Raw genomic sequence first — 23,843 nt, 5'->3', positions numbered from 1 at the left:
TCTGGACCCTTCTTCAGAGTCCAGACCCGAAACGTCAGCTTTCCTGCTCCTCTGATGCTGCTTGGCCTGCTGTGTTCATCCAGCTCTACACCTTGTTATCTGACATTGCTGTCTAGTTGTTTCAGTGATTCCTCGCCATGAGTCCAAAGGAAGAAAATGTCGTCAATGTATCTGGTGTATAGCATTGGTCGAAGATTCTACACAGCAAATAAGTCTTGTTCAAACTTGTGCATGAAAATATTGACATATTGCAAATCTGGTCCCCATGGCTGTTCTGTGTGTCTGGATGAAGAACTGGTTATCGAAGATGAAGATGTTTTGGTTGAGGATGAAGCAGATGAGTTGGAGAATGGCATCTGGTAATTGGAAGTTGTTGGTATTGAGTACTGAGGCTGTTATAGCGATGCCGTTGTGGTGGGGGTGCTGGTGTAGAGTGCTGAAACATCCATTGTGATGAAGAATGCTCCTGGTTTGACTGATCCATGAGTGCTGAGTTTCTGTAAGAAATCTGTAGTGTTGTGACAGAAGCTGAGGGTTCTTTGTACAACGGGTTTCAAGATGCCCTCGACATAGCCGGACAGGTTCTCACACAGGTTCCCGATGCCTGATACAATGGGATGTTCGGGTGTCCTGGCTTTGTGTATCTTTGGAAGGCAGTGGACGTCCCCCATGTGAGAAGTACTTGGAATGAGAGTGCGTAGGGTACTCCAAAGGACTGGATCAAGAGTCTGTTGAGTTCATGGCTGTGTTCTTTGGTCGGATCAGCAGATAGTTGTCTATAGTGTATAAAACCTTTAGTTATCTCAGGGCAGTGACTTGAAAGAAATTCTGGGATTTACATATTAATCAAATGAAACCTGCATTTCCTTCCTAACTGATTAAAGATTTAACAGACATCTTAGGTTTGTTCAATACAATTGCACCAGTTCTGTGACCCTTTGGTCTTTTAGTTATAAAATCTGTGTCTGATGCCACCTCTCTGAAGAAGCAGCAAGATTCTGAAAGCTTGTGTTTTCAAATAAACCTGTTGGACTATAACCTGGTGTCGTGTGATTTTTGACCTTGTCCACTCCAGTCCAACACCGGCACCTCCACATCATGGCTATAAATCTCAAAGTTAATCTCCACTGCCAGAGACTTTGTTTGGAAGAAATTAAAAGTCAGCATCCCATTAAAAAAAGTAATGATGCTGAAATGGACAAATCATAACATTTTCTGGCAAATTTAGTTCACATACATTAGAAATATACAACTATTTGAATGGCAGGACTCTGGGTGAGATACTGCACAGCTTTTGAAGGAATAGCACACTTCAGTCAACAACTTCCATATCTAATGGCATGTTTAATAGTCACAAGAAACTTTTGCTCAATTTCCGTGTATATAACAATTTATGCAATTAGTTTCATTCATACTGCACCATTCAGTCCATTACATTTTGAAGCTTTTCCTTATTTTGTTGGTCACTTTAAATAAATATTTCTTCCATTTTGAAGATGGTTAATAGAGAGGATGGTAATTGGTTATGATGAACTCTTCCAACTGTAGTTTCAGTGTTCTAAATGATGGTCTTTGAGATGGAATTTCATTCCAGCATTGTCTCATAATGTTATAAATGGGTTGTGGACAGCCATTAGGACATGGCATCCTGTAGCCTTGTAGTAGTTCAGATAAGACCACTTTATTTGTCATTCCTGCAAGATCAGAAAATGTCAGTCACTGTTGAAGTGAATAATGTGAGTCAGTACAATGAAACATAATTATATATTAATACACTTACCAGGATAAGGTATCTTCCCATTTGTGATAATCTCAAACAGAACAATACCAAACGACCAGACATCAGATTTCATCGAAGTCTGATTCATGCTTGCTACTTCTGGAGCAGTCCACTTAACAGGAAGTTGACCATCAGGTATGCTACCAATTGTGGCATCCTGTTACGAAAAGCATGAAACTTTAATAGATTTCTGTCAGTTTCATAAACAAATCTGCATGTTTTAATAACAAATCTGGAATCATAAGAATAATTCAAAAGTACTTGATTATGATAGTGAAATACATTGAAATATTTAACCCATTTGTAAGGCATTCTCTCTTTTAATGTAGCTTCAAACCATTTATCTTAAATGGCTAAAAAACCTTATGACTTGTGCACTAATAGTTCCCACATTCATTGGCCAAAGGTCCGAAATGGAAGTGTAAGATTTCGATTGCATTTTAAAAATTATCCTTTGTTTTTCACTATGGCAATTTAGTTTGATGTATCATTTATATAGTACATAAGATTATAAGATGTAGGAACAAGAGTATGTCTTACGGCCTCTTGAGCCTGCTCTGTTATTCAACAAGATCATGACTGAATTTCTACCTAAAATAATGTTTCCAGTTCTAGCCCCTGTCCTTGATTCCTTTAAAGTTTAAAAACTATTCATTTCTGTTTTGAATATTACAATGATTGAACTTTCACTGTTGTAATGGGCAAAATTTCAAAGATTCCTCACCCTCTGAGCGAAGGAATTTCTTCTCACCTCTCTCCTAAATAGCTGACCCCAAGTTCCAACTCTTCAGCTGGGGGATTTGCATCTCAGCATATAGGTCATAATAGTGGCTGGTGTGAAGAGAAGGCAATCATATAGGTGCTTTGCAAGTTGGCACCTTTGAGGGTGAGACATTTGGAATATTCTTACCATAGCTTCACGTTGTCAATCATGACATGTTATAACTTAACTGGGAGCACCTAAGGGACCAAGGAGTGAAAAATGTTCCATTTCCTAGTTTAAGAGCACATAGATAAGAATTAAGGAAAGTGAAATCATTGATTTGAAGCAGAAAATCATAAACTAATTTGAAACCACTCCATCACCAGGTGAAACAAAATATAACATTCAAATTATAACAACAATGTAAAAATGCAGTTTTAAATATGAGTTAAGTAATTCAAGCGACAATATTAGTTGAGGTTGATAGCCAGCAAATATGCTTAAAGCACTGCTAAGTTCTTCCTCATAATTTTAGACACAAATATATACCTGAAGCAATCTAGTAAGTCCAAAGTCTGAAATTTTGCAAACAATACTGTCTCCCACAAGAACATTTCTTGCTGCTAAGTCCCGATGAATATATTGTTTGGATTCAAGGTACAACATTCCAGCAGCAATCTGAATTGCCATTTCAATTAATTGCGCAATTGTAAAACAGCCTTCAGATTCTGTGAAAAGATACACACAGTTGTCAAACATACCATAAAACAATTACTTGAATATAATATCAAAACACAACAGTTGCTCTGGTCAGTGACCTGAAAATCTGTTTAGCTTTAAACCAGATACTCACCCCTTAAATAATTCAAAAGATCTCCATGTATCATCAATTCAGTGACAATGAAGAAAGGTTGCTTTCTGGTGCATACAGCATAGAGAGGAATCAGATTCTCATGTTGGAAGTTCTTCATAATTTGTGCTTCTTTCAGAAAATTGCTGGAGTCTTTAACTTCTGTAGGTACATAAATTGATTCAGTAGACATAATTTAAAATACAAGTGAAACACTACTGCTCAAAGTGATGATGCAGTTGAATAATTCTCCCTAGAAAACTACAGGACTAACAAATTAGCACAAAAGAAAAGCGGAGACAACAGTGGCAGGTCAACTCATAGTCCAGCAAAATGTAGGTGAGAGTTTGGATTAGGATGGGGAATCCCAACAAGTGTGATATTAAGTCCTTTTTATGAAGTAGCAATGTATTGCTGTACTTGCCTCTCCCACTGAGATAACACCAAGTTAGGACATAGGTGACTGAAAATATAACATTTTCATAACTGAGGAGACACAGATTACATATACAAAAGTTAAGTAGTACCATCTTTCTTGGCATGTGCTACGCATATTTATTGTCAGACATGACTTCTACACACCACAGGTGACGGAATACAAACTTGAACCTCTAGAGGTTGTTATTGAAACTACTCATTGATAATTTACAATGAAGGCATGCAATCAATATCCCAATGCAAATTGATTAAAATTTACAGGTGATCCCAAAGCTATGGGAGGCAACAAAATTAGTGGAGCAAGCTTAAAAATTACATGCTGTAAATTTTGATTCAACAGCATCTGAATTTTCAGCGCTGTAAGTGCTGTTTTACCTCCAAAATGCACTTGATTGCGGTGTGCACATTTGTGGAACTAGGAACATAGCAACATAGAACCAAGGGTAGGCCATCCAACCCATTGAGCCTGCTCTGCCATTCATTCGATTGCAGCTGAACATCTACCTGAATACCACAGTCCCTTACTATCGCCATGTTCCTAACTGTCATTAATTTCCAGAAAGCAGAGATTTCTGTTTTGAAAATACTCAATGATTGAACTATTACAGACTTCAATGTCGAGAATTCTAAAGATATGCACTCTCTTAGTGAAGAAATTCCTCCTCAGCTCTGTTTTAAATGGCCTTTCTCTCATCCTGAGATTATGTCCCCTGATTCAAGAGTCAGCAGCTGTGTGAAATATCCTATTTATATTCACCCTGTCAGATGCTGTAAGAATTTTGTAAGTTTAAATTAAATTATCTCTCAATCTTCAAAACTTCAGAGAATATAGACCTAGACTCCTCAAACTCTCCTCATAATGACAATTCAGCATCCCAGGAACTAATCTGGTGAACCTTCATTGTACTCCAACTATGACAAGTATATCCCTTCTTAGATAAAGGAGCCAAAGCCACGCACAATGCTTCAGATGACATCTTACCAAGACTTCACACAAATGCAACAAGATATCTTTTCTTCTGTACTCAAATCATCTTGCAACGAAGGCCAACATTTCATTTGCATTCCTAATTATTTGTTGTAACTGCATGCTAAATTTAATTGATTCACAAACAAGGACATCCAGGTCCCTTCGTTACCTACACTTCCCAACCATTTAAGAAATAGTCTGACTCTCTGTTTTTCCTACCAAAGTGAATAATGTCACACTTATTCACATTATTATCCATCTGTCATTTTCTAACCAATTCACTTAGTCTGTCCAAGTCCTCTTGAAGCCATCTTGTATCCTCCTCACAATTTATAACCTCATCAGTTTGGTGTTATCAGCAAATTTGGAAATAACACAACTGGTCCTCACATCCAAACCATTTACGTAGATTGTGTACAATTGTGGACCAAGCACTGGTCCTTGTGGTACACTCCCAAGGCAGCTTGCCATTGTGAGTATGATCCATTTATTCCTACTTTCTGCTTTTTGTCTGTTAACCAATTCTCAATCCATGTTGGTATTTTTCCTCTAGTCACATGCTGTCTAATTTTATTTATTGGCCTCCTCTGTGGGTTTGGAACCTACCATTTGAATTCTATAAATATGGTGGAATAAAAAGCTAGTCTAACAGAGCTATGTAAACATTGTCCTTGGTCGCAAAATGCATCTGGTTTCTTTAGAAACAAAATTTGCTGGCTTGGCCTACGTGTAACTCCAGATCTTTAATGACAACTCCAGTCTTAATGACTACCGCCCAGTGGCTCTGACCTCCATCATCATGAAGTGCTTCAAGAGACTGGTTGTGGTGCACATCAACTCTAGTTTCATGGCCTGCCTCAATCCCCTAAAATTTGCCTCCCAATGCAACAGATACCATTTCTCTTGCCCTGCAACTCATCCCTGGAACATCTGGACAACAAGGAAATCTATGTGAGACTCCTGTTCATCAACTATAGCTCCACCTTCAACACAGGATGTTGACCCAGGAATAGTGAGGGTATGATGACAAAAATCCAAGTCTGGATGATGAGTGGCTTAGAGGGGAATTTGAAAGTGGTGGTGTTCCCATGTATCTGCTGCCCTTGTCCTTCTAGGTAGAAATGGTCATGGGCTTAGAAGGTGCTGTCTGAGGATCTTTGGTGAATTTCTGTAACGCATCTTGTAGATAGTACACATTGCTGCTGCTAAGCGTCAGTGGTGGAGGGAGTGAATGCTTGTGGGTGTGGTACCAATCAAGCGGGCTGCTTTGTCCTGGATGGTGTCAAGTTTCTTGAGTGTTGTTGGAGCTTCACCTATCCAGCGAAGTGGGAAGAATTCCATCACACTCCTGTCTTGTCCCTTGTAAATGATGGACAAATTATGGGCAGTCAGGACGTGAGTCACTCACCACTGTATTCCTAGCCTCTGACCTGCTCTTGTAGCCACTGCATTTATGTGACAGGTCCAGTTGAGTTCCTGGTCAATGGTAACCCCACGGATGTTGATAGTGGGGGATTCAGTGATGGTAACACCATTGAGTGTCAAGTGGCAGTAATTAGATTGTCACTGATTGGTGATGGTCGTGGCCTGGCATTTATGTGGCGTGAATGTTACTTGCGACTTGTCAGCCCAAGCCTGGATATTGTCCAGATCTTGTTGTATGTGAACATTGACTGCTTCAGTATCTGAGGAGTCAGAAAAGATACTGAACATTGTGTAATCATCAGCAACCATCCCCACTACTGACCACCAGAGAGTTTGCCACATGGCACACATTGATTCCAGTTTTGTGAGGGCTCCTTGATGCCACACTTGGTCAAATGGGGTCTTGATGTCAAGGGCTGTCACTCTCACCTCACCTGTGGAACATTGAGTTCTTTCTTCTGGAATACTGCGTCCAGTTCTGGTCGCCCTGTTATTAGAAGGATATTAAGCTAGAGAGGGGTTCAGAAGAGATTTACGACAATATTGCTGGAAATGGAAGACTTGAATTATAAGGAGAGTCTAGATAGGTTGGGACTTTTTTCACTGGAGCATAGGAGGTTGAAAGGTGACCTTGTAGAAGTTTATAAAATCATGAGGGGTATAGAAAGGCACATTTTTGAGGTGAGAGGAGGTTGATTTAAAAAAAGACATGAGAGCAAATATTTTACACAGAGGATGGTTTACGTGTGGAATGAACTTCCTGAGGGAGTTGTGAATGAACGTACAGTTACAACATTTAAAAGTTATTTGGATAAGTACATGAATAGGAAAGGTTTGGAGGGATATGGGCCAGGAGCAGGCAGCTGGGACTAGTTTAGTTCGGGATTATGTTCGGCATGGACTTATTGGACTGAAGGGTCTGTTTCCGTGCTGTATGACTCTATGACCATTATCTCCTCCAGACTGGTCTCAAAACTCCAAGACCTTGATCTTGGCTCCACCCTCTGCAACTGGATCCTCAGCTTCCTGACCCACAGGCCACAATCAGTTAAGATAGAAAACTGCATCTCCTCCACAATAACCCTGAACACTGGAGCACTGCCCCCTCTACAGCCCTCCACACCACCCCCAACCTCCCCCCCCCCCCCCGCCATGGATGCATTCGCAGACCTCCACTGTACTTCCTGTACACCCACAATTGTGTAGCCAAATTCCCAATGAACGCCATCTACAAGTTTGCTGGCAACTCCACTGTGGTAGGACGGATATCTAACAAAGACAAGTCAGAATACAGGAAGGTGATAGAGGGCTTGGTGACGTGGTGCAATGAGAACAACCTCTCTCTCAATGTCAGCAAAACTAAAGAACTGATCATTGACTTCAGAAATAAAGGAGGTGAAACATCCCCATCTACATCAACGGAGCTGAGGTTGAGAGGGACAAGAGTGTCAAGTTCCTTGGAGTGACGATAACCGGCACCCTGTCCTGGACTTCCCATGTAAAAGCAATGATCAAGAAGGCACAACAATACCTCTTCTTCCTCAGGCAGCTTAGGAAATTCAGCATGTCCATAACGTCCCTCACCAACTTTACCAGATGCACCATTGAAAGTAATATTGTCCGGGTGCATAACAGCCTGGTACGGCAACTGCTCTGCCCAGGACTGTGAGAAAGTCCAGAAGGTGGTGTGCACAGCCCAGACCATCACGGAAGCCAACCTTCCATCCGTGGACTCCATTTGCACAAAGACCGATCATACCCCAGCAATGCTCTCCTACAGACTCTTCTGTCAGGAAGAAGATACAGAAGCCTGAACACAAGCACCAGCAGGTTCAGGAACAGCTTCTTCCTGGCTGTTTTTAGACTGATGAATGGACTCTCTGACTTCAAATAATGTTGATCTTGCCTAGCGCACGCCCTGTGCTGCGTAACTTGTATGCCTCTGTCTAAGTTTCTTTTCACCCTATAATCTGGATGTCATTACTATGTTCTGCCTGTACTGCTCTTAAATAAAGCTTTTCACTGTACTTAGGTACACGTGACAATAAATAAATCACATCAAATAAATTAAATCTGCAACACTGTTTGTGACTCTTAACTGATCTCTGAAATGGCCTATCAAGCAATTCAGTTAGGTCCAAGGTATTTAGGGATGGGCAATAAATGTTAGTCTAGCTAGTGATGCCCATATTCAATGAGTGAATGAAAACAAATATATCAAATAAAATAATTGTTCTTAAATAACATGCTTACTTTCTTTCAGCATTTTAATTGCAACAGGTACATTGTCATTCCAGATGGCTTTCCACACTTCTCCATAATTACCAGATCCTATGCACTTTACCAAAGTGAATTCTTCTTTTGGTCTTTCCCATTTGTCCACTGTGTTGTATGATAAGTGACGAAGAGATGGCTTTTTCTGTTGATAAACAATTATTGATTCAGAAAAAATAAGTAATAGTCTAAATAGGATATTTGAGCCTATTGATAGATAGGTAAAGACCCTCTAAAACATCTAGCCTGTTCCACAGAACTATAATATCTTGTGTAGTTATGGCAATCACCCAAAAAACACAGATACAAATTTGCGGAAACATATCTGAGAAATTCCTCTTCTCTCCATTCTATTTTCCAAGACTAGTTTTTGGAACATAAAACAGGAAAAGGCTATTTGGCCCATAAAGCCTGCACCGATGGTTAAATGTGATCATGGCTGAACTCTGAACTAACTTTATAAATCTAGCCTTTACACTTTACTTAACAAATGTACTCATAAAAATCTAACAATGTCAGTTTTACAATTAACGGTTTATCTAGCCTTAATTGCTAAAACAAAATTCTGGAGGCACTGAGCAGGTCTGGCAGCATCTGTGGAGAGAGAAATAGAATTAATATTTCAAGTCTGGTTTGACTCTTCTTCACAACTGAATAACACTAATTGCTATTCACTGAAGAGTATTTCAAAATTTTGCCACCATTTAGATCATAAGAACAAAAGGATTAGAAACAGGATTAGGCAATTTAACTTACTGAGCCTGCTCCATCATTTGATATGATCATGGCTAATCTCATCTTGGCCTCAACTTCTCTTTCCTGCCCACTCGGTATAACCCTTTAACAAATTACTCATTAAAGAGTTGTCTGTCTCCTGCTTAAAATTATTCAGTGTCCCATCCACCACATTCTTGGATAGTGAATTCCACAGATTTGTGACCTTTTGAGAGATGTAATTTCTCCTCACCTGTGTTTTAAATCTTACATCCCTTATTCTAAACCTAAGACTTTTCTTTCCAGGTTTCCCCAAAGAGAAAACATCCTTTCTACACCTACTTTGTCAATCCCCTTCAGCACCTTATAAGCCTCAAGCAGGTCTCCTCTCATTCTTTTAAACTCTAGGCCCAGGCTGCTCAATCTTTCTTCATAAGAATGTGTGAAGAATTGTTTCCAGTTTTTCACTCCTCCATGGTCTGCTCCAAGTTTTAGGCTACCTCCCTTGCAAAAAACTTCCCAATTTTTGGATACGGTTTCTCACAATTTACATTATCTATCCTCCTTAATAGTTTGATAACTTCAACCAAGTCATCCCCCAATCCTGTGAATGGTAGAAGAAAAGCTGTTGAATATTTTTTAAGGCAGGGTTGACAGATTCTTGTTAATCAAGAGGGTCAAAGGTTATCTGAGGTGAGGGAGAATGCAATTATCATCAGGTCAGCCATGATCTTATTCAGTGGCGAAGCAGGCTCAAGGATCTGAATGACCTACTCCTGCTCCTAATTTGTGCATTTATAGGTAATTTGTAAATTCCAGGAAATATAACACTGGTTTGTTTTACCTCTCCTTAGAGCGTGACAATTGAACTCTAGAGGCTGAATTTTACCAAAAATCTGCTGTCAATTTCAGCAAATGTTATGGATGGTTTCTCTCTGAGAGCTCTAGTGCATTATCTCATGTAATTCTCACCAGTTTGCCATATTGTCTGTGCACTATGTTTCTATGGTGCCCCACTTGTGCTATTTGGCAAATGCCAGCAGCACAGGTTCGTACCACTACTGGGATCTTTTGGGATTTATGTTACTGATGCCACATGAGACATAAGATGAGACATAAGGTCCTCACTCCACATGAGGATAGAATCCTTGCTTTAGTGGGAGATGATAGAGACTGTATGTGTGGTGATGTCAAAGCCTCCATGTCCTGACAACCAAATTAGAATCATTTTCAATGGCTGTGCTGTTCTCCTGATACTGCCATTGTGAAAATATTTTTAATACGCCCAAACTTCTATCCCTTTTTCACAACTTATTCTCTCTTTTGTCTCTTGGAGGCCCTAGTGGTATCTGGATCACCTCTGCCCTGATGAGAGCAGCCCTCTCTCCTCTCATCATTTCCTCCGCCCTGAAGAAAAAGTCACGGATCTTCGAGAGGAAGCACCAACTAGGCTGTCTTTTGCAACCTGCAGTAAATAATCTACTGATACCTCTGTTGGCATGTTAGCTTGATCAGAATCAGGAGCATATGCTGCTGAGCAGATTACTACCGTGTCTCTGCAGCTGATCAAGGAAGAAACATGCCAGTAGCCTAATTCTGAATGAACGGTATCTGCAAGTTTGCTGATGACACCACCGTGGCATGATGGATATCAAACAATGATGAGTCAGAGTACAGAAAGGAGATAAAAGTCTTGGTGTTGTGGTGCAATGATAACAAACTCTCTTTCAATGTTGGCAAAACGAAAGAACTGATCATTGACTTCAGGAAGAAAGGAGTTGAACACATCCCCAACTACATCAACGGAGTGGGGGTTGAGAGCATCAAGTTCCTAGGAGTGATGATAACTGCCAACCTGTCCTTGACTTCCAGTGTAGATATGACGGTCAAGAAGCACAACAACACCTCTTCTTCCTCAGGCAGCTTAGGAAATCTGGCATGTCCATAAGGATACTCATCAACTTTTATAGATAAAAAGCATACTATCCTGGTGCGTAATAGCCTGACATAGCAACTACTCTGCCCAAGACCGTCAGAAACTATAGAAGGTTGTGTGTGTAGCACAGGTCATCACGGAAGCCACGTCCCATCCATGGACTTCATTTACAGTTGTTGTTGCCGCGGAAAGGCTGCCAACATCATCAAAGACCCCTCGCACCCCGGTAATGCTCTCCTACAACCTCTTCCGTCAGGCAGAAGATATAGAAGCTTGAACACATGCACAAACAGCTTCAAGAACAGCTTCTTCCTTGCCATTATTAGTCTGACAAATGGACTGTCTAACTTCAAATAATGCTGATCTTGTTAATGTTGATCTTGCTTCACGCACCTCCTGTGCAGTGTAACCTGCATGCCTCACTCTATCTAAGCACCCTATGATCTGTATGTCCTTGCTTACTGTGATCTGCCTGTACTGCTCGCAAACAAAGCTTTTCACTGCACTTAGGCACACGTGACAATAAATCAAATCAATCAATCAGTCAGGTCACTGGCACTCAGAGGTCAGCTAGAAACCAGGCCCCAGGCAGCAGAGCACCCAATGGTATCAGTCATTTACAATTTTATCCAAGTATACAGGTAGATGCAGGAACAGCAGGCAGGTTTGTCGAAGCGATAGCTATTCTTTCTGTAATGCACACATTAGCATGAAATTTTGTCATGAATGAATAAGGGAGAATTGGACATTTTGAAAACCTCCATCCTTTTGCTGCCTTAACTTTTATTAAACAGCATGAACCTCTTTGAAATATCGTTGCATTAAGCTGCATTTGTAGTTGTGTTTATATAGGAGATGCTAGCCTCAGCAAAATCAAAACAGTTCCAGTCAGTGAAAGATGAATTCATGCAACACTGGGCCATTGACTGAGGTCAACAAAGACCTCCTGACTCTGTTGTTTTGGATGATGCTGTAGGATGCTGAACCTGCTGATCCTCATGTTCTTTGTGGCACAATCTTGCAGCTGTCATGGATCTTCATTATCCATCTATAGCCTTGTTGCATTCTCCAGTTGTTTGGAACAGAAATTCTGAGGATCAAGCAATGATGGCAATGCCAAGGCATACAATGCTATGGGCCACGTGCTGGAAAATGGGATTAGAATAGTTAGGTTGTTCTTGACCAGCACAAACTTGATGGGCTGAAGAGCTTTTATCTGTGTTGTAGACCTCTATGACAATGACAAAGAGTCTACGACCTCTGTCTGGCAGTACCAGTATGAAGCCCTGTACATAACCCTCACAGATACCTGATGTGGAAGGGCCATCCTGTGATACATCGATATCGCCAGTAGAAGAAAGAATTGCATTGCAGACACATGAACAGCATAATATGGCACTCTGACCTTCACCTCTGGACAGAATATAATGCCACTGTCCCTATCTCATCTGTATGGCATTCTGTGGAATACAGTGACAGTGGCTTCCCTGCATCTTTGCCACATCATAGGGCCATCAACAGTTGTAACTTCTACAGTTGGGGTCACCTTACAGATCCATTTTGCTTCAATCTCCAATACCAATTGACTTTATGTCATTGGAAATTTGGTTGTGTAATTTCATATTTCATCACGCAAGTGAATGAATACAATGAATCATGGAGGGCTTGTAACAGATCCTTGCAGGAAACTTCTAGTCCTGCCAAACTGCCTCCCACTCTCTCCCTATTTATTTCAGAACCCCCTTCCCCTCCCCCATTTCTGATGAAGGGTCTAGGCCCAAAACGTCAGCCTTTCTGCTCCTATGATGCTGCTTGGCCTGCTGTGTTCATCCAGCTCTGCACCTTGTTGTCTCGGATTCTCCAGCATCTGCAGTTCCTACTATCCCTGCCAAACTGAATACTTGTTTTTGAGTCAAGAGATCACACTGTGTCTGAATTCTCTGGAGTGTTTGTTTGTGGTAAGTGGTGACGGCAGGCCCCACCAGAAACGTGTCCAATTTTTGTTTCATGAAACTCAGACTGAAAGCCTGTGGCCAGCAGTGTCCCACAGGGATCAGTACTGGGTCTACTTTAGTTTGTCATTTATATAAATGATTTTGGATGAGAATATAGGAGGCATCATTAGTAACTTCATGGATGACACCAAAATTGGTGGCATAGTGGACAGTGAAGAAGGTTATTTATGATTACAAAGAGATCTTGAACAGTTAGGTCAAAGGACTGACGAGTTTCAGGCGGATTTTAATTTGAATAAATGTGAATAAAACAAACAAGGGCAGGACTTATACAACTGTAGGGTCCTAGGTAGTGTTGTAGAATGGAGAAACCTAAGGGTTCGGGTACACAATTCTTTGACATCTGCATCACAGGTAGATACGTTGGTTAGGAAGGTGCTTAACACGCTTGTCTTCACTGCTCAGACCTTTGAGAATAGGTGTTGGGATCATGTTGAGATTGTACAGGAAGTTGGTGAGGCCTCTTCCGGAGTACTGTGTGCAGTTCTGGTCAACCTGTTATAGGAAGAATATTATTAGGCTGGAGAGGTTTCAGAAAAGATTTGCCAGGATGTTGTCAGGAATGGAGGGTTCAAAAAAATACATTAGACTGGGAGTTTTTACATTGGAATTTGGATGCTTGAGGGATGACATTATGGAGGTTTATAAAATCATGGGGGGTATAGATAAGGTGAATAGCAAAGGTTGTTTCCCTAAGGTGGGGGAGTTCAAAACTAGGGGGCATATTTTCAAGGTAAGAGGAGAAAGATTTAATAAAGGACATGAGGGGCAACTTTTTAACACAGAGAGTGGTTAGTGTGAGGAATGAACTGCTGGAAAAAGTGGTGGATGCGGATACAGTTACAACATTTAAAAGACATTTAGATCAATACATGACTAGGAAAGGTTTGGTGGGATATGGGCCAAACACAAGCAGATAGAGCTAGTTTATTTGGAACATAGTTAGCGCAGACTAGTTCAACCAAAGCTGGATGACTCTATGACTGTATAAATCAGCATTTGTCTCCCTGCACCATTTAATTGGAAGATAATGTCAAGTGAATACTATTGATAATGTCTACTGAAAGGACTGACTGGATAGCACAACTAGTCTATTCTTTTTATGATTTTATAAACCTCAACCCTACGTAAATACCTCTCTAAAGTGTAAAGTCCAACCCTCTTATTCTACTTTGATAATTATGCTTAACTCAGGGAATTAGTCTTGTGACTCTTTATCTTTTCCAAAGCCTCAATATCACCTACAATATAAGGTGATGAAAATCGGATACCATAATCCAGTTGATGCTTGAAAAAGACTTGTGAAAGTACAGAAAAAGTATGCTTCTTATAATCAGTTTTGCGGTGAGTACAAGCAAATTACCTTTTTGTTTCAGCAATCACTTTATGGAATTGCTCACAAACTTTTAAATATGCGGATAATAGAAAGTTCTAATCTCCTTTCTTCTCTATTGTCCATTTTTTTATTTGAAGCATGAATGAATGTTGTGCATTTTCTTTCCTTAATGCAGAACACTGCACTTATCCCAGTTGTGTACCATGCAATGAGTTCAATCTCAATCACATTAAGATCTGCCTGATGGAGGTGAGTATGGTTCACTGTTGCAAAATCTTCAAATGATTACACACAGGAGATAATTTGATTATGTTCATAAGAAATATGAGCAAGAGTACGCCCCTTCAGCTGTCTCATTCTACATTCAATAACACATTGCCTGATCTGATGTGTGGCTTTAACTCTATTTCCTCGCCTATTCCTCCCTATCCAATACCCAATGAGAATAGGCTCAATCTTGTCAAATTTTCCTCATAACATAGCCTCCTCAACCTGGGTATTAACATAATAAGCCTTCTCTGAATTGGCTCAATGAAAGTATACCCTCATTAAATAAGGAGATCAAAACTGCATAAGGTATTCTGGGTGCAGCCTTGCCAATGCCCTGAACAGTTACTGACTTAACCTATTGACTGACATCTATTTGCAGATTCTGTGTCCTCCTCACAACTTGTTTTCCAAACTATATTTGTATTATCAGCAAATTTGGACACAATACATTCGATTCTTTCAACTCAGTTGTTAACGTAGGTCATTAATAATTGAGGCCCCGTCACTGATCAACTCATTAGTTTGCCAATCTGAAAATGACTCATTTATCCTTTGTTTTCTGCATAGCCAATCCTCAGTGTTAGCCTAACTAGCCTACAGGTAAATTGAAGCTTAATTATGTGATCTGCAAACACTCAGCTAAAATGTTGAGGGGAACCTGGTCAAGGAAAGAGTGGCTGTTCAGAGTCATTTAATGGCTAACCGGCTATAAGTAGGATGGAGGGAAGATTTTCACTCCTCTGGGACAGAACATCCTGCCTCTGTGAGCTGCTGGCCATTAAGAGTCTGACTGTTTTCTCTCCAGTACCAGTACTGTCAGTGGGAGAACGGTGGCCACTTGTCAGCAGCCCAATCAGGTGATAGGGAGTGAGCTGCAGTGGGTCAAAAAATTGTAAGTGTTTGGTGATCAGCAAGGTGAGTTGGGGCCAGAGTTTGAGAGACCAAGGTGGAGGGAACTTTTGCAGGGTTTGGGGAGAGACATGGTTGGGGGGGCTAGTGGGTTTTTGGGGGGGGGAGGGTGCAGTTGGTAAATGGTGCTTGCATGAGGAGGAGAAATTGTGCTCTCCAACAGGTCCTCCAAGGAGGAATTAACTCTCTCCACAACTGGCTAGCACAAGGAAAGTTGTTATTCTAGATTCCACTTTGTATGGACCTTTCCTGTTGCCAGTTTAATGTTGGCAGTGGCAGGATGAGGTTCTTAAGTAGATATCACTTGCTACTTAAGGGTTTGAGCTGGTTCACTAGTAGGTGGTCCATCTGATACCATCCCTGCTGGTGGTAAAATTGTGGTTGGTCAGAGCAGGCAGATAAGCAGTGGCAATCAGCTTGCAGAATGTAACAAGAAACGTAGACTTCCAACTCACATGAATTGGTGTGTTAATTCAGGCCTCTGTTTTCTGTTTCCTTCCTTTCTTGAATAAAGATGTTATATTTGTGATTTTTCAATCAACTGGGACATCACAATACTCTAATATATCTATCTTTAAGACCCTAAGATGCAGATTATCAGCTACAGTGGACTTGTCAACCTTTTGTCACATCAGCTTTTTGATTACTTTTTTTATAGTGATCATAATTGTTTTAAGTTCCTCCCTTTTGTGTTTTGAGTTTCTACTATTTTTTAGAATTCTTTTCATGTCTTGTGGTGTGAATAAAATGTTTGTTCCAAGTCTGTAATTTCTTTGTTTCCCATTATTAACTCCCTAGTCTCATCTTCTCTGGGACCAACAATGACTTTAGTTATCCTTTTCCTTTTTATACACTTGTGAAAGCTTTTACTGTCTGTGACAGCTCTCTCCAGGAGTAACTCAGCTTATCTCATTCCTCTATCCATACTTAGTAGCACTACATTGCTTTTCTCTCTTATCCAATTTTGCAAAGTATGATTGAACTTCTGATACATTGATGGTGTCTTTGGTGATGCTTCCTGCACTTGTCTGGAGTTGGAAAAATTAATCAATTTTGTTTCCAATTCCATCCTTTAATCACTTTCAACTGGCCCATCACTGACTTTTTCCTTCCCTTTCTTGACTTCATTATTTCCATTTCTGTGACAAGCTGTCCACCTATATCCACTACAAATACCCCTGCAATTACCGTGACTACACCTCCCAAAACACTGCGCGTCCTGCAAGGATTCCATTCCATTCTCCCAGTTTCTCTGTCTCTGTCACATCTGTTCTGATGAGCTCACCTTTCATCCTGTAGCCTTTCACATGCCTCTGACATGACCTCTTTTCTCATCAACCAAGCATTTCCCACCAAATGGTTGAGAGGACTCTTAGCCTCATCTCCCACACATCTGCCCTCACCCTTTCCACCCCACTGCATTTAAAAGATCATCTTCTGCTATTTCTACCAGTTCCAGCAAACCCGTCTTCTCCTCCCTTTCAGTAACCATTCCACATGACATTCCATGACATTGTGGTGCATTCCTTTCATCACTTCTAACACTCCTCACTTAGCCATGGCACATTCCCATACAATTGCAGAAAGACTAACCATTACTCATTCACTATTTTCTGCATTGTCCAAACACACCCTCCAGGTTAAGCAGCATTTCACTTGTACTTTCAATCTAATCTATTGTATTTACTGTTCACAACAGTGTCCTTTATATTGTTGAAATCAAACGCAGACTGTGTGACTGCTTTGTCGAACGCCTCCACTCTGTCGCTAGGAATGACTATGACCTTATAGTTCTTTGCCATTTCAATAAGCCACCTTGCGTTCATGCAGCAATGTTCCAATGATGCACAACATAAGCTTGAAGAACAATACCTCTTTTTGTACTTAGGCACTTTACAGCCTCGAGGTGTCAATATTGAATTCAATCGCTTCAGAAGCTTACTGCATTATGTCTGTTCTCCATTTTTCTTATTATCTCTCCTCCATCCCCTCTACAGTCTTGTTTATGACTGTTTACTTTGTTCTAAATATAGATGACCCATTCCCTCCCTATCACACTTTAATTTCCATCTAATTTATGTCTCTTTCTCTCTTCCTCCTCTATTAAGAGGCCTTTGTCATTTGCAGTGGACCTCTGCATCTATTAAAAGTATAAAACAGCAAATTTTCCAACAATTTTCAGTTCTCAAGAAGAATCATACTGGGTTTGAAATATTAACTCTGTTTTTTTCTCCACAGATGCTGCTAAACCTGCTGTGTTTCTCCAGAAGCCTCTGTGTTTGTACTCAATCTCTGCACTGCTTGTGTTTAGCTTACGCTGTGGCTATATTTGCAGATTCATTTTTCAGCTCTCATTATAAATTTAACACAAAAAATCATTCCTTAGGATTGCCTGTGCTAGTTTCTGCTATTAACAAACAACAGCCAAAGTGGTGTCACCAAACTTGGTCAATCAAGATAGTCTAGGGCTTGAATGTTCATGCCAATTCCAGCTGGATGGTACATTGTTCCTTTATGTTCCAGTGGGATCATTACTGGAATGCATGATAAGACTGGTATTATTTTCCAAAAAATTCTGGGGCTAAGGTGTTTAGCATCCTATTGTTTTGTCATTTCTTCATAGTCCTGAGAACTGAAAGAACAGCATTTTAATATTCTATACAAATAATTTGAATGTATTTCACTTTTGTACTTACTTTTTTGCTGGGTCTGTTTAACCTAGTATTACATTGTATTATATAACGTTTATAATGTTCAATCAGCTCATGAATGCTGCCAAAATCTGTATCTTCTGTTACGTAATATCGACCATTCTCTTTTTGTAAAATCACAATATGAATGATTGATTCTCCATTTTTAGCTGAAACAAAATGGTGGTAATAATTAGTTATCAAATTTGATTATTGTCAATTTTTCAGTTCTAATTGATACAAATGTCAATGCCAGAGAATCACTGAGTGCCAATTTTCATTTCCATTATCTGGAAATAACAATATAGTTGTGCTAATCTCAAAAAGACTTACTACGCCACTGATATCACCAAAGAATTCTAAACAATTTTGAAAGGGTGTGATTGAAGATTCAAAAGTCAGAATCATGCTCAGCTTTATAGATTTTCAACTTAATACCAACATAAATTGCTCAAATCAAGGAATTTCAAAGCAAAGTTCCCTTAGGACTGGTGCAATATTGACCAGGAACATTTTGAAGTTGCTCTTGCAAAACCATTGGAACATCATCAGGAGTGCACCAGAAATCCCAATTACGGAGTCACTGGCCTAGAAATTACTGAATTCTTTGCCCACTTTATAGACTTAGAAACACTGACCTAAGGATCTGTATAGCACCAGTATGTTTGCCACCTGTCAACTTGATAGAGACTTCTTTGTAAATGTCCAGGGCACATACTTCAAATAGGCATTAGATCCTTCAATTTACATTAATGGTTTTATGAGGCTCTCTTTGCAAAATTATTTAAAACTACAATTTTGATGGGGGTTGGTTAGTTCAGTTAGCTAGATTGCTTGTGTGTAATTCAGAATGATATCATGTGGTTGAGCTTGATTCTTGTTGCAGCTGATACGGGCTTGCAACTTGCTTCCTTGTCCTGTCCCTATGAGTACAAAGAGATGATAAACCACCAATAAGAACTGCCAAGGAAACAGCTGAGAATGAAGCATCAGCAGACAATGAGTCTATATTCAGGCAGAGCTCATACACCATACTAATTTGGTTAAAGTATATTTTAGAAACAAATAGGAAATAATCATATATATACAAATTTCAGACATACACCAGTAAAAACATATATGAAATATAAAAATTACTATACACATGGAAAAAAATCATCCAGCTATACTGCAAACAATACCATCTCTGTTCATGAATTTAAATCAGTAATCAAATCAAGTGATTCTAATGGTGAACATAACTATTTTGGGCTTGTATTCGCGTCTTATGATGCTATATCAAAATCATTGGTTAACTTGTTTTGTTTTTTTTTGACACAAGTTCAGTTTTCTTAAAATAAATTTGCGGGTTGTGGGCATCACTGGCTGGGCTAACATTTATTACCCTTGGGAAGGTGGTCCATGTGTTGTAGATAGACCCACAATTCTGTTTGGAATTCCAGGATTTTGACCTAGCATCAGTGAAGGAACAGTGATTTATTTCCAATTCAGGATGGTGAGTGGCTTGGAGGGGAACTTGCAGGTGGTGGTGTTCCATGTAAATACTGCCCTCGTCCTTATAGATGGTAGTGGTCTAATTTTTACTACATTTATAGTCTGTTGTAGATTTCTTACCTGACAATACATATGAGCCCTGAATGGTCTCACTTTTCCGGACAAGAAACATGTCAACAAATTGCTTGGAAGAAAGGAGATGGTTTTCTGCTTCAAACCTGGTCATTTTTCCAAAGTACCAGCTAGAATTGCAATGGGTATGACATTAATTAGGTTATATAAGATTTAACTTGTCATTTTACCATGCAACAGTTTACTACACAGTTATGTTATTCATTAATATGTTTGCTCTTTGCATTATTTGCATTTTTCAGCACACTGATGAATTTACAAAAAACCTACAGTTTGCAATTTGCACTAATATGAAAGTTATCCAGAAGTTTTAACAATAAAGATATTTTATTTCAGTTAAGAACAAAAGGCATAGAATAAGGCCATTAGACCTGAAACACAACTTCATACCCTGGAAATTTGCAAACATAGTGGTGTGAAATTTATCTTTAAAATATATTACCTAGTGCAAATTTCCTGTCTTTACCAATAATCCCTGCACACCAGTACTATTCAAAAAACAGTCAATACCCTCTTGAAAGCATCAATTGAACCTGCCTTGATTACATTTTTGGTAATACATTCCATACTGTAATTACTTGCTGAGTGAAAAAGTTTTTCTCACATCATCCTTGCTTCATTTGCACATGTCTTTAAACCTATGTCCTCTTTGTCGTGTTTCCTATCTATTCTTCCAACTTGCTCATAATTTTGAAAACCTCAATCAGATATCCTCTTAGCCTTCTTTTCTCCAGCGAGAACAGTTCCAACTTCTTTAATCAATTCTCATAACTGAAGTTTCTCATTCTTTGAACCTTTCTTGTAAATCACTATTGCAGGGTCTTCAATGCATTCACATCTTTTGAATAATGTGGCACCTACATCTGTACATAATACTTCATCTGAGGTTTAACAAGTGTCTCGTATATGTTCAACATCATCTCCTTGGTCTTGTACTTTAATAAAGCTGAGGATATTGTATGCTTTATTTGCTGCCACCTTCAATGATCTGCACCCATATACAGGTTCCTTTTCTCCACTGGTCGCTTTAGAGTTTCATCCCTTATTTTACATTGCCTTTCAGTGTTCTTCTAACCAAACTGTGGATCACCTCACACTTCTGTATACTGAACCTCATCTGCCACCTCTCTGCCCACTCCACCAACTTGTTAAAATCCTTTCACAGTTTCACACTATTCTTCTCATAGTTTACGATTCTTCCAAGTTTAGTGCCTTCTGCAAAATTAAAATTATCCTCTGCACACCAAATTCCAAATCATTAATACAGACAAATATATATTGAAAAGCAAGAGTTCCAGTATCGATCCCTGGGAAACTTCACTACAAACCTTCCTCCAGCCAGAAAAAAAAATCCATTAACCATTACTCTCTATCACTCAGCCATTTTTTTGAAATCTATGTTGCCACTGTTCCTTTTCTACCGTGATCTAGAACTTTCCTCACAAGTTTGTTATGAGTCACTGTATCAAATGCTGTCTGCAAATTCATATATACCATGTCATAAGCATTACCCTCAACAACCCTTTTCATTACTTCTTCAAAAAGCTCCACCAAGTTAGTTAACCATGATTTCCCCTTTAGAATCCATGCTTACTTTTCCTAACCAACCCATATTTTGCCATGAGACTATTAATTTGTTTCTAAAAATTTTCCCACCACTGAAGTTACCTAATTGGTCTGTAATTACCAGGATTAGCCTTACAGCATGTTTGATCAAGGCTGTGGGGAGGAAGGTGTTTGTAAACAAGGATAGGTGATGCCCTTCTATGTGACACCCTCCCCCTTTCTTGATGCCAGGTTCCTCAATCAGGCACAGAGTGCCCATGAGTGAAGGGCTCCCTAGTATCCCAGGCACGAATTCACCTGACCAAAACCCTAACCCCTGCCTCCAAACGGTTCCCATTGATTTTCATGCGGTTGAATACTCACGGTTCTCCCTCCAAGCTCTTCTCTTTTGCGAGTATTTCGACAGGCACGAACCCAGAGCAGGGTTTTTTTTGTTTGTATGGACCTTTCCAAACTTTCTGAGCGAGCCACCAGTCCCCTGCTTTGCTGATGATTTCCAGGCGCTCTCCTTTTTTCACACTCAGCTCCTCAGGGCCCCTGGCCATATAATCAAATTGCACTATGTGAATCTCCGCGGAATGTGGAGCTTCATTCTTGCAAAGCCCCTCTTTTTCTCTACCAGCGCATGAACTTGCAAAACCACGACATGCATTTTGTACATTCTGCTGAGCAGCGATCGCCGCCGGGAGAGGTAAAGACCTCGCTTCATGAGTGAACACTCCAACTTCAGGGCCGTCATTTGTGTTGTGGATTGTCAATCCTTGTGGCTTTGCATTTCTGCCATCCTCCGAGGTGGTATTTGAAGTCGCAGAATTGCTGAAAGGACAACAGCATAGAACTTCCATAGCGCTGATGCAAGAGTCAAAATAATTACTTGCTTTGCAGAACTGTTCTTAGGCCAATCTAAGCAGTGCATTTTAGCGAGTGGAAGTTTAAGTTTGAGGTGAGGAAGTGCTTTTTAATCAAATGGGGAATTCCTTGTGGGTTTATAAACATTTCGGATGTCGTAATTTTCTATTAAAACATTCTGTGTGCACATCAATAAAGATAATTTTGAAAAGTAGAAAAATTAACGTACATTTAATATTGTAGCACAGAAGTATGAAATAGCAAGTTGATAAAATGTAATAAATTGTATATGAGTTTCTCTTCATTTTCATACCACTTTGTTCATGTTAAAAACTGAAACGACAGACAAAGGAGATATTTTTAAAGAATACTATGCCCATTCCCTAGGTGGCACAATGTTCAGACTGGCCTTAAATTAACTGTCATGTCTCCATCTCAACAACAGACAGGAGCCAGATTTATATCTTTAAATTTTAGTCATACATTGGCTGTCAGATTCTCATGCAAACTCCAGGTGCCAAATGGTGGAGTATATCTGTTTTCACTGGTTTCACAGATGGCTAGTGATGGAAATCCTTCCTGCTTTTCAATGTCAATGGCTGTTCTACTGTACCCTCAAAGCTAGCCATGTGCCATGTTTGGAACTCTAAACCCTGGAAATTCAAGAACATGGAAGGGCTCCTTCACTCTCCCCTCTGTAGCCTGAGCATGATGTTAAACTTGATGAGCATGTCTGCAATCTATTGAAGGCAACCTTGACTGCAAAAAGACTGATATTGCATAGATCACTTGTAGCTGCTTGAAAAGATCCAATGTTAGAAGATCATAAGGCAGTGATCACAGGCAGAGTAATTCTGTCAGCTTAGACTGATGTATTGGTCTATTGAGATTATGTCTGACTGTAGAGTTGAAGTTAAAATCAGACCAGATCTTATTGAGTGGCAGAGCAGAGTCAAAGGGCTGAGTGGCTGACTCTTACTCTTTGCTCATAATGGTCTTTAGGCATTTCAATTATGTATATTAGGTGAGTTAGCATGCTAGATAATAAGGCAAGGGTTGGTGACTGGACTGGCAAAGATTACTGTGAAAAATATGAGGTATAATTGGATAAGTACAGGGCATGGATGTGTTGTAAAATGAAAGGGTGGTTCAATTTGTGCCGGACCATCTGCAGTAACCCTTTTTAAAACAGGTGCTTTACACAGTGAGATAGACAAAGAAGAAACTAGTCAGAGGAAGGGCCAACATAACTTCCTTGAACACTTTATGAGGGAGAAACAATATTTATTAGGGTCTACTATTATACTATAATTAAATTCTATCAATCTCTTCAGTAAACAGACTTAAATCTACACTAGATATCTACTTCAGACACTGGATTCCAAGGATTGGCCACACCCTGTCCACAGGTCCCTACCACTATATTTGAACAGTTTGTCTGAAAGGACTGGTAATACCCACTCAGCAAGGTTGGGAAGAGCTGTTTTTCGAT

The 23,843-nt window shown here is 39.8% G+C and overlaps 1 protein-coding gene across 1 annotated transcript; it reads right to left on the bottom strand.

Annotated features, from left to right (window-relative positions):
- Positions 1-1,466: 1,466 nt before the first annotated feature.
- On the bottom strand, positions 1,467-22,347 carry LOC109912089 (tyrosine-protein kinase SRK2-like). Its single transcript, XM_020511468.2, has 8 exons — positions 21,866-22,347; positions 19,925-20,046; positions 18,317-18,480; positions 8,420-8,585; positions 3,337-3,495; positions 3,033-3,211; positions 1,781-1,937; positions 1,467-1,694 (listed from the first exon to the last, which is right to left on the bottom strand). Exons 1-8 carry the CDS (start codon positions 22,345-22,347, stop codon positions 1,501-1,503), a joined length of 1,623 nt encoding a protein of 540 aa, XP_020367057.1. The 3' UTR covers positions 1,467-1,500.
- Between the last annotated feature and the right edge of the window lie 1,496 nt (positions 22,348-23,843).

This window comes from Rhincodon typus, chromosome 4 (assembly GCF_021869965.1).
Source record: "Rhincodon typus isolate 14 chromosome 4, sRhiTyp1.1, whole genome shotgun sequence".
NCBI classification, from domain to species: domain Eukaryota; kingdom Metazoa; phylum Chordata; class Chondrichthyes; order Orectolobiformes; family Rhincodontidae; genus Rhincodon; species Rhincodon typus.
This window is presented reverse-complemented; position numbering and strand designations above follow the sequence as displayed.